The 13,649-nt window shown below is 36.5% G+C and overlaps 1 protein-coding gene across 22 annotated transcripts in view; it reads right to left on the reverse strand.

Annotated features, from left to right (window-relative positions):
* Positions 1-3,309: 3,309 nt before the first annotated feature.
* plekha7b (pleckstrin homology domain containing, family A member 7b) overlaps positions 3,310-13,649 on the reverse strand; it is a 104,398-nt gene continuing 94,058 nt past the window's right edge. For 16 of the 22 annotated variants that reach the window (XM_079597061.1, XM_079597065.1, XM_079597050.1 and 13 more), the window contains 2 exons: positions 11,143-11,285; positions 3,310-4,157 (listed from right to left, as the gene is read on the reverse strand). In XM_079597061.1, coding sequence (XP_079453187.1) covers positions 4,135-4,157; positions 11,143-11,285 — 166 coding nt within the window. In that variant the 3' untranslated portion in view covers positions 3,310-4,134. The remainder of the gene's footprint in view (positions 4,158-11,142; positions 11,286-13,649) is intronic. The other 6 variants (XR_013795854.1, XM_079597051.1, XM_079597048.1 and 3 more) reach the window with 1 other exon arrangement.

A 13,649-nucleotide genomic window follows, 5' to 3' on the forward strand; every position in this document is an offset into this window, starting at 1 on the left:
CATATAATTGAAAAAAAAAAATCACATCCCACCATGTGTGAATAATGAGCTTAACAATAACTTTAACAATTACTCCATGTCCTTATTTTCAAAACAGGAGTTGACATTTAAGTTTGATATTAACCACCTACAATATACATTAATGCCATTTGACAATAATAATAATAATGCCTATATGCTGCAGATTTTCTTTAAAGAAATGTATATTTTTATTCATCAAACAGTAAAAACCTTTACATTGTTACAACAACAAAAAAAACTAAGGATATTGAAAAAATTAAAGGGTCAGTTCGCCCAAAAATGATAATTGTGTCATTAATTGCTCACCTTCATGTTGTTCCAAACCCGTAAGACTTTCATTCATCTTCGGAACACAAACAAAGCTTTCCGTCTCTCCATTGACAGCAACGCAAGTACCACTTTCAAGCCCAAGAAAAGTTGTAAATACATCATAAAATGAATCCATGACTCCAGTGATTTAACCTCAATTTCATGAAGCGACGCGGGTGCTTTTTGCGAGAAAAACAAAACAATTTACCACTTTATTTACAAAATATTAATTTCCAACACATAACAAGAGCACCATGACGCATGTGTTGTGTTGACGACGCGAGAACAGAAGTTGTTACATAAATGCATGTTGGAGATTAATATTTAGTAAATTAACGGATTTTGGAATGACATGAAGGGGAGTAATTCATGGCAAACTTACATTTTTGGGTGAACTAACCTTTTAAGCAGCACAACTCTTTTCAACTGTGAAAATAATAATAAATGTTACTTGAGCATCAAATTATCATGCTGAAAATTCAGCTTTGTCATCACAGGAATCAAGTATAGGCTATACATTTTTAAATATATTTAAATAAAATAAACAGTTATTTAAAATGATCAATATTTCACAACATTTACTGTTCACTGTATTGATCAAACAAATGCAGCTATGGTGAACATGAGATTTTCAAAAACATTAAAAATGTTCAATGGTCTTTTATGTAATAAATATTAAATACATTTGAGTATTGGAAAACTAATAAGCAATATAATTGTCTATACAATTAAAAATAATTATAACAGAATATATTAAATGAATTTTAACAACAAATGTGATATTTTGTGAAGAAAGAGCCCATGAATTGTATATTGTATTTTGTCACAATGAGTCAAACTTGGTCATTTTAAATAAAGGCTTCATCATGAATAGAAATCACTTGCATTTGTACTGCAAAACCAGGCCTAAGTTTGTGTAAACATTTTGTTTTGTTTTTAGGGTGCATGCGGTTGAGTCCACACATCAGGTTCATGCATTGCATTGTGCGTTTGACCTTACAGGGGCCATCTGTGGTTCTTCACTACTAAACGCACTTTGGCTTCTTTTGTGCACTGTTTTATCTCTGTTTATTCCTCAGCTGAGCAGTGGAGTTTTGTCAGCATCGATTCAAAAAGGCAAAAAGCAGAGCTTTAGGCCAAGCTGTCAAACTCCAGGGTCAACATAGCTTTCATTCTTAAGACAAGGTCAGAATAGTTCAAAACCACTCCGGCCGCTCAGATTTCACTTTGAAACAGGTGCTATTTACAGAACGGAATGATTTGAGCCACTCCAAAACACATCATGTTTTGACAAATTTATGGAGACTCGTGGAGAAATGCTGCACACAGTTAAGCTAATTAATTCAGTCACTTCTAGACATTTAGTAAACAGTCGCCTCCAATTCACCAGAGAGCATTTGGAGTAGTACTGTGGAGAGAACACCACCCAGATTCATGTCAATATTGACAAATAGTCTATACTCAACTGCATATTTGTAAATGATTCTTGGCAATGACTACAGCTCTTGCCATGGACATTATTGCTGAAAATCCCCACAATCCTCCTGAGAGTTTTCACAGTTAGTTGGGCGGTGGATAAAGAGCAATAACCCCCCCACCCCCTCTCCTTCTCTTCAATCTATCGCTCATTCATTTAAAATGAAGGACATTTACAGTATTCACATTTAAATACAGCATTCCTTCTGCATTTCCAAGGAACGTCTATTCTATTCTAAACAGCCATGTATTCATCAAGAACTGAATTGCATCAACACAATAGCACCTGTGACGTGCCAGAACTTCGGTATGGAATAACGTACTCAAATGAATTGGATTGAACAAAGGTTAAATGTTTTTCAAACACTCAATGTCACAGAATCCTTGGATGACAAAGCGTCTAAATACAGTTGTAGGCGTACTTGCATATGTGTCTTTAAACTTCTTTGAGCGAGCGTGAAATATTTTGTGCAGCATTAGTGCTCGAGACATTCAGTGCATTTAACAGAACAGGACAGAATTTGCATAATGGGTTTTTTCTTATTCTCTTTGAAATCCAGAGTGCGGAATAACAAATGTATATGAAATAGCAGCCAAACATCAATAAATGGAAATGCCACAATTCTCTGTGGATGGTCTTGGGTGGATTTCTGCTGGAGGAGGAAAAACAGCCCGCTTATTGCAAAATAAGCAGAAAAGCGGATGTGATCAAACTCATGCCCACCAGGCTCGCTAATGCGCGCGCACGCACACACACACACACACACAGTAGCCCACCTCTCACTTCTTCTAATCAGATGCAGTGAGATGTGGCAGCTCCTGCTGTGGAGCTATGGGAGGAGCAGCATGTCTCACAGGTGCTTTCAAAGAACAAGATACAGCAGTGGAGAGACCGTAATTACTCTCCAATTACAGATAAAGATCTCACTTGAGGGCCGCAACACAAAGTGTCCTAACAGCCATGCAGACCCACTCACACTACAACTGAAAAAAAAAAAGTCCAATCAAGAGCGTCTTAGGAAATGTCCTTTGCTGGTACAATGATAAATCACCATCATGTAAAGGATGCTTTTTTTAAATTGTGGTATTCGAACTCACTCAGTAACAGATCAACAAAAGTGGCGCTGAATCAGTCAGCAAAACGTGGAGTTGAAATAAAGGTCTCAATCTGAAATGTATTCTAATATTTATCTAATACATTGAAGAATGAGACCTTTTAAGTTCACATAGCTTTCTACATTTTTGATCAGAATTTAATAAATAAATCCAGAAGGACTGTGGCAGACTTTTGCACAGTATTGTGTATATTAAATGCTGATCAAAACTGTAGAAAGCTGTGTGAAATTTGAATAATAAAATGCTTATGTTTGTAACCTTATTCATCATTTAGTGGGCAATGCACATTTTAAATGAAATCCGATGATGAGAGCACATTAATGGGCAATAAAAGAAGTTTCATAAATTTCTATGTCAAAGTCATTTCAGAGATTACTTTGGGAGACTGGAGTTGATGACCGCTTTTAATGCAATGCAAATGTAAAACCCTCAAATCATTTCACAAATACCTTATTTGATAGAAATTGTTATCTCTCTTTCCTTCTTTCATTGATAACACAAACAGAATAAAAGACATATATATTCTTGTTAATATCTTTAATATTTACAATTTCTTAAAAAAAAAAGAAAACAATGAAAAAAAAGTATGTGGCATATCCCTCCCCAACCAGTTTTCACACAAATCCAGTCTGAAAATATTATTTTTGTTATTTTTTTCCCCTACCTTTGTCAACAAAAATAAAATGCATTTGCAAGCTAACTGGAAACTGGCAGTGCTGGATACATAAAAATAATATTTCAAGTGATTTGGTGTAAGAATATCATCTGAATTGACAAAATACAATCAACATTTGACATTTTTACCCTTCATGTTTATAATGCGTCACACATTTATAATACTTTTTTTGTCATTACATTACCATTGTATTTCAAACTGAAATCCATCCAGACTTCTGTCTTGCCTTGAGAAGTGAAACATGAGCTTTTAAATGTTCTCTACAATACGGTGCATATTAAAAGTGCAATAATGTATATAAAATGGCTCTCTATATCTGGGTTATCATGGTTAGATCTTGTACAGCATATGCACAGCAGTTTCCACAGCAAAATGTCCATATCAAATAAAAGCTCTACAAAAATGCTTGTCAGAAGTGAGTTCCCATGTGAGTCCAAAAGTGCGCTAACGTCATCTCTAAATGTGAGCGATGTGATTCGATAAGCAGAGTTTAAGTTTGTCCACCACTAGTGGGGTTTTCAGAATGTGACAGCACCTCAATATCCAGACACAGCTTTGGCTAGAAAAGAGATAAAGAGGAAGAGATGTAAAATGTAAAGAAACAAAGCGAAACAAATAACATAATACACTGAAGGAAAAAAAGCACCCACAAATAAGGGTGTACTAAAGTAACAACTTTGTCAATGTGCTAAAAATAAAGTAACAAGTTACAGTTGAAACCAATGTTTTGCAAGTACTTAGTCTGTTAAACTCAACTGCCTTCAGGGGCGGATCTACCGGGGTGGGGTAAATCATTGCCACCCCAGATTTATCCCAGTATAAAACATACATTTACACAGCATTTTCTGTACCGCATTTTAGTAGCTGCACTGTGCAGTCAACTTCCTTAACAGATATGACGACTCTTATGGTTCTTTTTCATCCACTTTCATCATGGATATATTTTACATCCGACAAAATAAAATGAAACCAATAAGTAGATACCGATCACAGAAACTAATAGAGTTAGGTAAGAATCTAGTTTTAACTACACAGTAAAAAAATAATAATAATTTGATTCAACTTAAAAAACTTGTTGCAACAAATTTTGAGTTCGTTGTAATTACAAATTTTAGTTAATACAATGAAGAAGAATGGTTTAATAAACAGAAACTCAAAATAGTATGTTATCTTCACATATTAGTTATTGCAGTTGATTTGACAAAAGATAAAAAGTTGTGATAAATCATGAAAATATTTTTCTACAGTGTAGATTTACATTTTTGAAAAACAGGCTTCAAGTTGGCTTGACAAGGTATTTTCTTAAAATGTAAAACCGTTTGAAGGTGAGGATAGACAAACAGACGGGTGTTCTGGGTTGTGGTTCAAATGTTGCTAAGTAGTTGCTATGTGGTTGAGGTTCTGGGTGACCTTCTGTAATGCCCACATACAGACATTTCCACCTCTGTTAAGTCTCAGATCTTTGATATTTAATGAGCTCAGGGACATTTAGAATGTGTTGATGTGTTCTTGGTGCCCTGGATATTGATATTTTGTTATTTGGGGTCCATAGGATAAGGGTTATTTCAAGCCTAATGTTTTTCTATCAGTTTTCATTACTTAGAATGGAAATAAATGCATTGATTTAGTTCATTTGTAGAACTACGGTGTATTGACAGTACAGTTGTTTTTCATTTGGTACATAGAAATCTGTGAAATGCATATATACTTTACTTTTATAGTCCCAAATAAAACATTTTTTCAAGTTGCCAGACATGATTAAATATTGCTTCCCTATTTAAAATGAAGAAACAATTGTATTTGTATTTTTCAAGATATTCACTTTCATTTGAAATCTTCCTGTGACATCCTATGACACGTGATTAATCTAAATTTAAATGTTACATAAGTCCACACTACCACATATATTATGATCACGTGTCTTACAAGTATAGATGATTGAATGCTTGTTTGCTTTGGTGTTGCCACCCCTCACAGTTCTCTTGCCACCCTATAAATAATTTTCTAGATCATCCGCCCCTGATTACCTTACTAAATAGCAGACAGGTAAACACTCTCCACTCTCCTTCTTTCAGTGCAGCATATTACATAGAGACAATGTTCAGCTAAACACACTTCAAACATGCATGTTGTGCAAGACATGCGTCATGCCGCTCAATTTCATTCAAATGCTGCTGAAACGGCAGAATAACAGGCAGCTCAGGCATTCAGTGATTAAATGGACTGGCTAATAAACATATACAATGTACAGTTATGAGGTGACTCGAATCTCTCGTACAGTATACGGTAATCATGGTGCGGTCCACAAATAAAAAATAAAACTGGGTATAAGACTTTTTTAAAGGACGATTTTTTAAAAAATCCTTCAGAATTTTCCTTCAGAAAAGTTGATTGTTAACCTAATACTCAGAGTATTAGTAGACCGTATGCTTAATAATCTGCTAACACTATTTTGATGGTCCCTCAACCGACTATAACTTACAAGTACAGTACATGTCAACTTATTCTTCTAACCCCAATCCTATACCTAACTATAAGCTACTAATAGTTAGTTTGTCTGGATTCACTAGGACAAAGCTAAATATTACAGTTATGGTGATTAATATGAATTAAAAATAGAAATGAGGTTTGACTACATCAAACTGAATATCAAATAAAAATACCAAAATAATGACATTGCATGCTTTAAGGCTTCAGGTATACGGTAAAATGTTCTACTTTTGATGCTAGGTTAATTTAATTGTTAGATAATGGTTTGTGTAATAGTTCTCATTGCAAGACATTTGAGTGTTCAACAACTTTAAAAAAGTAATGGGACCCAAAAGTGTACCGTATTTGTGGACAGTGCCTTGTATATAAAACGGCTCACGGCAGGCATGTGTCAAATGAGAAGGCATAGCATGCACTGATTTAGGGCATGCTGGGAAGCAGAACACACAAAGCAGGTGAAAGTGGAACAGACATAGTGAGCCATTCACACGTGTTCATGAATGCACTGAAACAGATTTGTAAAGAAAAGCACATCTAACGTAAGTTTTTACAAACCCTGACTGCCATTCTGTTCTTTATTTTAGTCACAGACATCGAAATGGCGACGCTCTTTGCAGATGGCAAAGCAAGTGTTGTTTGGCAACACAACGATAAGTGCTGCCTCCGTGATTCCCAGAGTCTTTGTTAATTACAAACATTTCACAAAAGACAGCATTTGTTTATGGCTTTTTAGGCTTATCCGTACACAAAAAGCCAATTTGCACACAATTTACACACCTCTCTTATCTCCAGATGTGGAGGCAGTTGTTAGAGGGGGGGGGGGGGGGGGGGGGGGGGGAGCAATCTACACTACTCATGAAGTTACTAGTACAGCACAAGCCCTGATGAAGCACAATCATGCAGCATGCAGACAGAAAAGGTGTCAAAACACACACGGAACAATTAGCAAAAGCACATTAGCGTGCTAAGCGGTTAGCGGTTAGTTCTTACTTTGTTTTTGTTTTCTCTGATTAGACAAAGGTGTAGTGAATTCCATTGCTCAGGGGAGGGGGGGCAGACTGAGCCGTAGAGACGGCAGCAGGAGTGGGGGGAGGAAGAGGAGGAGGTGGAGGAGGTTGAGGGAGTGAGGTGGGACTGTTAACCGGCGGTGAGGCTAAAGCAGAAACAGGAACAGAGGGGTGTACAGTAGTAACACACAGAGAGCTAGTGACACAGTTAACTGCTGCTACATACTACAAACAGCTTTTTGTGCATAAGACTGGTCTGAGGTCATCAACGCGGTCAAACTTAAAATGATAGTTCAAAAAAAAAATGTCCTCATTTACTCACCTTCATGTCATTCCAAACCTGTAAGACTTCCATTCTACCAATGTGTAACGCAAAGGGGGACCTTTTAAACAATGAGCTGTACTGGTTGCTCTTGCTTTCAAAAAGGAAGTAAAAAGCACAATAAATTATCATAAAAATGGTCTGTATGACCAAAGCTTAAAGTCTTTTGAACCCATACAATAACTTAATGTGAAGAACAGGTTAGTTATTTACTGAAAATATTCTGCAGTAGATCTCATTGGCATATTCATGAGAGAAAACCAGATTTAGAAAGAAAAATAGTTAGAGTTAGATTTAGCCTACTTAAAAAAACTAAATAAACAAGAATGAAAACTTTTATTCAGCAAGGATGTATTAAAATAATCAAACGTGACAACAACAAAAAAATGATATATTTATATTATATAACAATATTATAGAAACAAATATTTCCGTTTCTATTTCAAATAAATGCTGTTTGTCGGAACTTTATTCAAAGAATCCTAAAAAATAATTATTAGGATTTCCACAAAAATATTAAGCAGCACAACTTTTTTCAACATTGATGATAATAATAAACGTTTCTTGAGCACCAAATCAGCATAGAATGATTTCTGGAGAATGATGTGCCATCACAGGAATACATTACATTTTAAAATATATTAAAACGTTATTTAAATGCTAAAAAATATTTCACAATATTACTTTTTTTACTGTATTTATGATCAAATAAATACAGCCGTAGTGAACATATGAGACTTTGTTCAAAACCATTTAAAAAAAAATCTTACTGATCACAAACTTTTGAACAGTAATGTATTTTAAGTTCACCAAGCTGAATGATCTGGTTCTCGAATTCAACTCACTGCAGTGGTTAACAGAATATTCTCACCAAATAATGACTTGCGTTTCGGTCATCTAAATCCAAAAGATTAGGAATATAGCACACAAGTCGCACGGACCATTGACGGTGCTTTTGAAACCTTTTTAAAACATGAAATCCCAAGTGCTCATAGGCACTAACTCCTCCTTTTGGTTCCAAGTTAGAAATAAAGTCATATAGGTTTGAAATGACATTAGGGTGAGTACATTTACATGTTTGGCAAATTATTCCTTTAACCAAGGTAGTCTACCAACTTTAACCAGGTTGACCTTGGCCCCTCTAGCTGGTAGTCCACCATTGGACCAGTTGGTAGCAGTTTTAGCAAAAAATGTTGGCGTTTCCTTCATTTTTTTATTGATAGAACAGACATGAGACATGAGACATGAGACATGACATGAAACAATTTTGCAAAGAGGGTTAGTGGAACCAGGCGATGTCACAAGCCAACGCGTGTTGCCCTCATGTGCCCTACAATTCAATATGCTAAGAGAATGCACTGTAAATATTAGAAGTTGAGAAAACTTGAGGCAACCAGCTTCAGGACTTTGACTACTCAACTTAAAGGTTGTATCAGCGATTTCAGGCCCAAAAATAAATGATCAAATTCATCTAATCTCTTTACTAACGATCCGCTAGCTGCCCGGCCCATAAGCAGGCCATCAAAAAAACGCGTCTCTGTAGGTAGCCTAGGCTCTGAGATCTGCACACAAAAACAATTGGTTTCACCAACCACTCAAAACCAAAATAAATAGTGTTCCAACCAATCACCGACAGGCGTTGGGTGTTGTGAGGTTTTGTGCTCATGCACGGCTGCACGCGAAGTCGGAGCTAATGAAGCCGCCGTGTCTTGGAATAAACACAATGGTATTCCTTCACCCTAATCCTCCTCCTCCTCCTCTTGGGGATTGACTCAACCATGTTCAATTTCTCTTGTTCATTGATAGACGATGGCTTCTTCTTCAGCTCCGACTTCGCGTGCAGCCGTGCACGAGCGCAAAACCTCGCAACACCCAGCCCCTGTCGGTGATTGGTTAGAACACTATTTATTTTGGTTTTGAGTGGTTGGTGAAACCAATTGTTTTTGTGTGCAGATCTCAGAGCCTAGGCTGCCTACAGAGACGCGTTTTTTTGACAGCCAGCTTATGGGGCGGATCGTTAGGAAAGATTAGATGAATGTGATCATTTATTTTTGGGCCTGACATCGCTGATACAACCTTTAAGGAAAAATTGTTGTATCAACTTAAAGTTGGCCAAACAATATAATACGTTCTGTAAACTCAATATTAATAATGTTTTTTACTTGTGGATCCCAAGTTTGTTGTGCAAACTGAAAAGGTTATACTTCTATACACCGAAACATGTCGTAAATACGCATTGACATGGAAGAAACTTCACCAAAGAGAACACTTATCACTCTGATGGTGACATTAGTTTAAATTGTACAGCAAATAAATAATGAAAAACATCAACTAAAGCTAAAACATCTATTTTGTCATCACATGCTTTGACTAAAAACCCAATTATTCAAGTGCATCATCAGTGATCAAACTGAGCATGCTCAGCAGACTGTTAATTGGACTCACACAACCTAACTTGACATAGTAAGTTCTTGCTGTTTAATATTTTAAGTTGCTCACACTAACCAGAGTAAAAACCATCAACAATTGTTTGTGTAATTTTTTCTACATTCGATAGTTCATTCAACTTTTAAAATCAAGTTTGTCTAACAAAAAGAAAGTTTTTAAATATATACAGTTTGCTTAAAGGCCACAGCTCTGACTACTTCAGTCTTTACTCAAAATAAATGCACAATGATGTGCAGAAGTTGATCAAAACCCAGACCTGCCTTCACAGATGAGGTATTCTGACATGTTCTCCAATGATAATTGTCGACTACGCCACACTGCCTTACACATTATGATCCATCACGTCAGGACGAATTGACTGCAAATCTGTGTGACTAAGAGAGACACGCTGCTCCCTGTCTGAAGGTTAGACCTGGCAGAGTGAGTGAGGCCTCTGTAAGAACTAAAGATGAAACGATGGTGTGCTTTTATGCCATTTCAGAAAGATGTTCAAAGTGCTGCCACGGGATGCAGAGTGAACAAGCCCCAGTGCATATTCAACTGGGTCATTGATCGGCTCGGAAAAAAATGGCCTCATCAAGAGATTCCTCCCAGCCTGAAAGATCCGACATGTCTCCCAATTAGCAAGCATCTTTACTCGTCAGATCTGCGCTAATAAGGAATAATGTTCAGTTATTAACGTTGCGGTTGATAGGCTTGGCTTTGCTCTTTCTTCTTCCTCATCACGCCTCCATTACCGATGTTTTGAAATGGGGTGGACCGTTTCTCAGAGCGTTCGCAGTTATTCCGTAGTTGTCAGAGTGACGGTTTAGGAAGTTTTATTGGCACTGTCAGATTAGAATTACAAATAACTGTTTTTGAAGGGTTTTCTTCACATTTACCTTGATCTTTTCAGAGTATTTGAACTGTCAAGGTGTACTGCAGACCATTTCTGAAATTAATTTATTCAAATGGAGCTCTGGCAGTCATACAAGTGTGAACTGATTGTATGGTCATTAAGGGCTTCTCATTCATCTTCCTTAGCCTATCTTAACACACATTGTGTGCTCCCTGTCCTTGCACATGCAATTTAACATGATTTGTGCTTTTCACAGTAAGCTAAAAACGAAAACATAGTTTAAGCTAAAAACATAAATGTACAGTCTGTGATTTGACTAATAAATGGCATGTAAAATACAGGATGCGTTTCCATAAAATATGGAGTGTATTAACAAGATACAAGTAATTTGAGGAGATTAATTCACTGTGTAGAACAGTAATCCTCCTGGTTAGTTTACCTGCCACTTGTTTGCTCTTGAGTGAGGCCTCTGATGCTAAGGCATAGGACATGGTGATGATTCTCTCCTGCTCTTGTAGAGCAGAGTCTATGTCTGGAAGCACTGGCTTGTCTACTGCCGCTGGAGGAGGTATATTCTGAACACTTATGTACACACAGACAAAAAAAACAAAAAAAAAACAGAATGAACTCACAGAGAATCAGCAAGGATTGATTTGATCAAAAGGCACAGTAAAGATAAGCATAAGATTTCCATTTCAAATAAATGCTATTCTTTTGAACTTTCTATTCATCAATGAATTGTTAAAAATCACACAAAAGTGTGTTACACATTGATAATAAGAAATACCCTTTGCACTAATTGTATAGGGCCACTGCAAGATAATGCTGTGCAATATTTTTTACATGCAATACCTCACTTCAGATGCCAAAGTTATTGTGCTGAATTTTATTATACTAATTGTGTCATAGTTGTACAGTACTATTGCTGTTGTGCTGTTAAGTGTGGATGCACCGTAACTAATTTTGTTGTATTTTAAGCAATGACAATAAAAGGGAAATTAATTGAAATATTTATTGAGCATTAAATCAGCATTTTAGAATGATTTCTGAAGGATTATGTGATACTGAAGTCTGTTGAATATTCAGCTTTGCTATCACGAGAATAAATCACATTTTAAACAGAAAACTGTTCTTTTAAATTGCAATAGTATTTCACAATATTACAGATTTTACTGTATTTTTGAACAAATTTATGCAGCCTCGGTGAACATAAGGGACTTTCAAAATCAAAAAAATCGTACTAACCCCAAACTTTTGAATGGTGGTCAATAGAGGGTATGCATGTGATGTCACAGTCAGCCGGAGTGACTGCTGTAACGCTCACTGAGTGGCAAACATTGGTTTTAAGCATAAATGCCGCAAAACACACACAAAACACATCTAAAACGGGAAAGAGCTTTGAGATTAATTGCATAAATAGATTTGACAAGAAATCTGAGGTATATGTTTACCGATTGCAGGAAGCTACAGAAAAAGAGAAGCAAATTGATCACTCCAATTCACAGAAATGTGGATTTGCAGTTATCATTTTGTGTCAATATGTTGAATTTTGGGGTAAAATAATACCCTATATATTGTATTGTAATATATTGTATTGACAACTCATCAATTAAACATTTACCATCTCAAATTCTTCATAATTAAATGTATTTAAATAAACACTGCCAAGTTTTATATTTATATATATATACAGCGGGTGAAATAAGTATTAAACACGTCACCTTCTCAGGTGAATTTTTCTCAGTAAATATATATCCAAAGGTGCTATTCTCATGAAAATGTTCACCAGATGTTGGTAACAACCCAAGTAATCCATACAAACAAAGAAATCAAAACAAATAAGTTCAGAAATTAAGTTATGTGTAATAATGTGAAATGACACAGGGAAAATGTATTGAACACATGAAGAAAGGGAGGTGCAAATAGGCATGAGAAGCCAAGATAACAGCTGAAAACTATCAGTAATAAAAAAGCAATCCAGCCCCCTGGATTATATGTCAGTGCAAATTAATATCAGCTGGTTCAGTCCCAACTGATGGCCTACAAAAAGGTCTCATTGCCAAGGTGTCACACAAGACACATCTCAAAATGGGTAAAAGCAAAGAGCTGTCTCTAGACCTTCGCAACCTAATTGTTGCAAAACATAATGATGGCATTGGTTATAGGTGCATTTCTAAGCTTCTGAATGGTCCAGTGAGCACTGTTGGGGTCATAATACGGAAGTGGAAAGACAATCATTTCCACATGAATTTGCCTCGACCAGGTGCTCCACGCAAGATTTCTGACAGAGGAGTGAAAAGAATAATCAGAAGAGTTGTCCAAGAGCCAATGACCACTTGTGGAGAGCTTCAAAAAGACCTGCAATTAGCAGGTACTGTTGTCTCAAAGAAAACAGTAAGTAAAGCACTCCACCTCCATGGCCTGTGTGCACGCTCACCACGCAAGACTCCATTGCTGAAAAAAAAAGCATGTTGAAGCTCTTTTAAAGTTTGCTGCACAACATTTGGAAAAGCCAGTGAAATACTGGGCGAATATAGTGTGGTCAGATGAGAGCAAAATTGAACCGTTTGGATGCCATAATACACACCATGTTTGGAGGAGAAATTGCACTACACATCACCCTAAAAACACCATACAACTTGGTGTTGGCTCTTGGACAACTCTTCTGATTATTCTTTTCACTCCTCTGTCAGAAATCTTGCGTGGAGCACCTGGTCAAGGCAAATTTATGGTGAATGATTGTCTTTCCACTTCCGTATTATGGCCCCAACAGTGCTCACTGGAACATTCAGAAGCTTAGAAATGCACCTACTGTATAACCAATGCCATCATTAAGTTTAGCAACAATTAGATTGCGAAGGTCTAGAGACAGCTCTTTGCTTTTACCCATCATGAGATGTGTCTTGTGTGACACCTCGGCAATGAGACCTTTTTGTAGGCCATCAG

This window comes from Phoxinus phoxinus (assembly GCF_949152265.1).
Source record: "Phoxinus phoxinus genome assembly, chromosome: 2".
Lineage (NCBI taxonomy): Eukaryota > Metazoa > Chordata > Actinopteri > Cypriniformes > Leuciscidae > Phoxinus > Phoxinus phoxinus.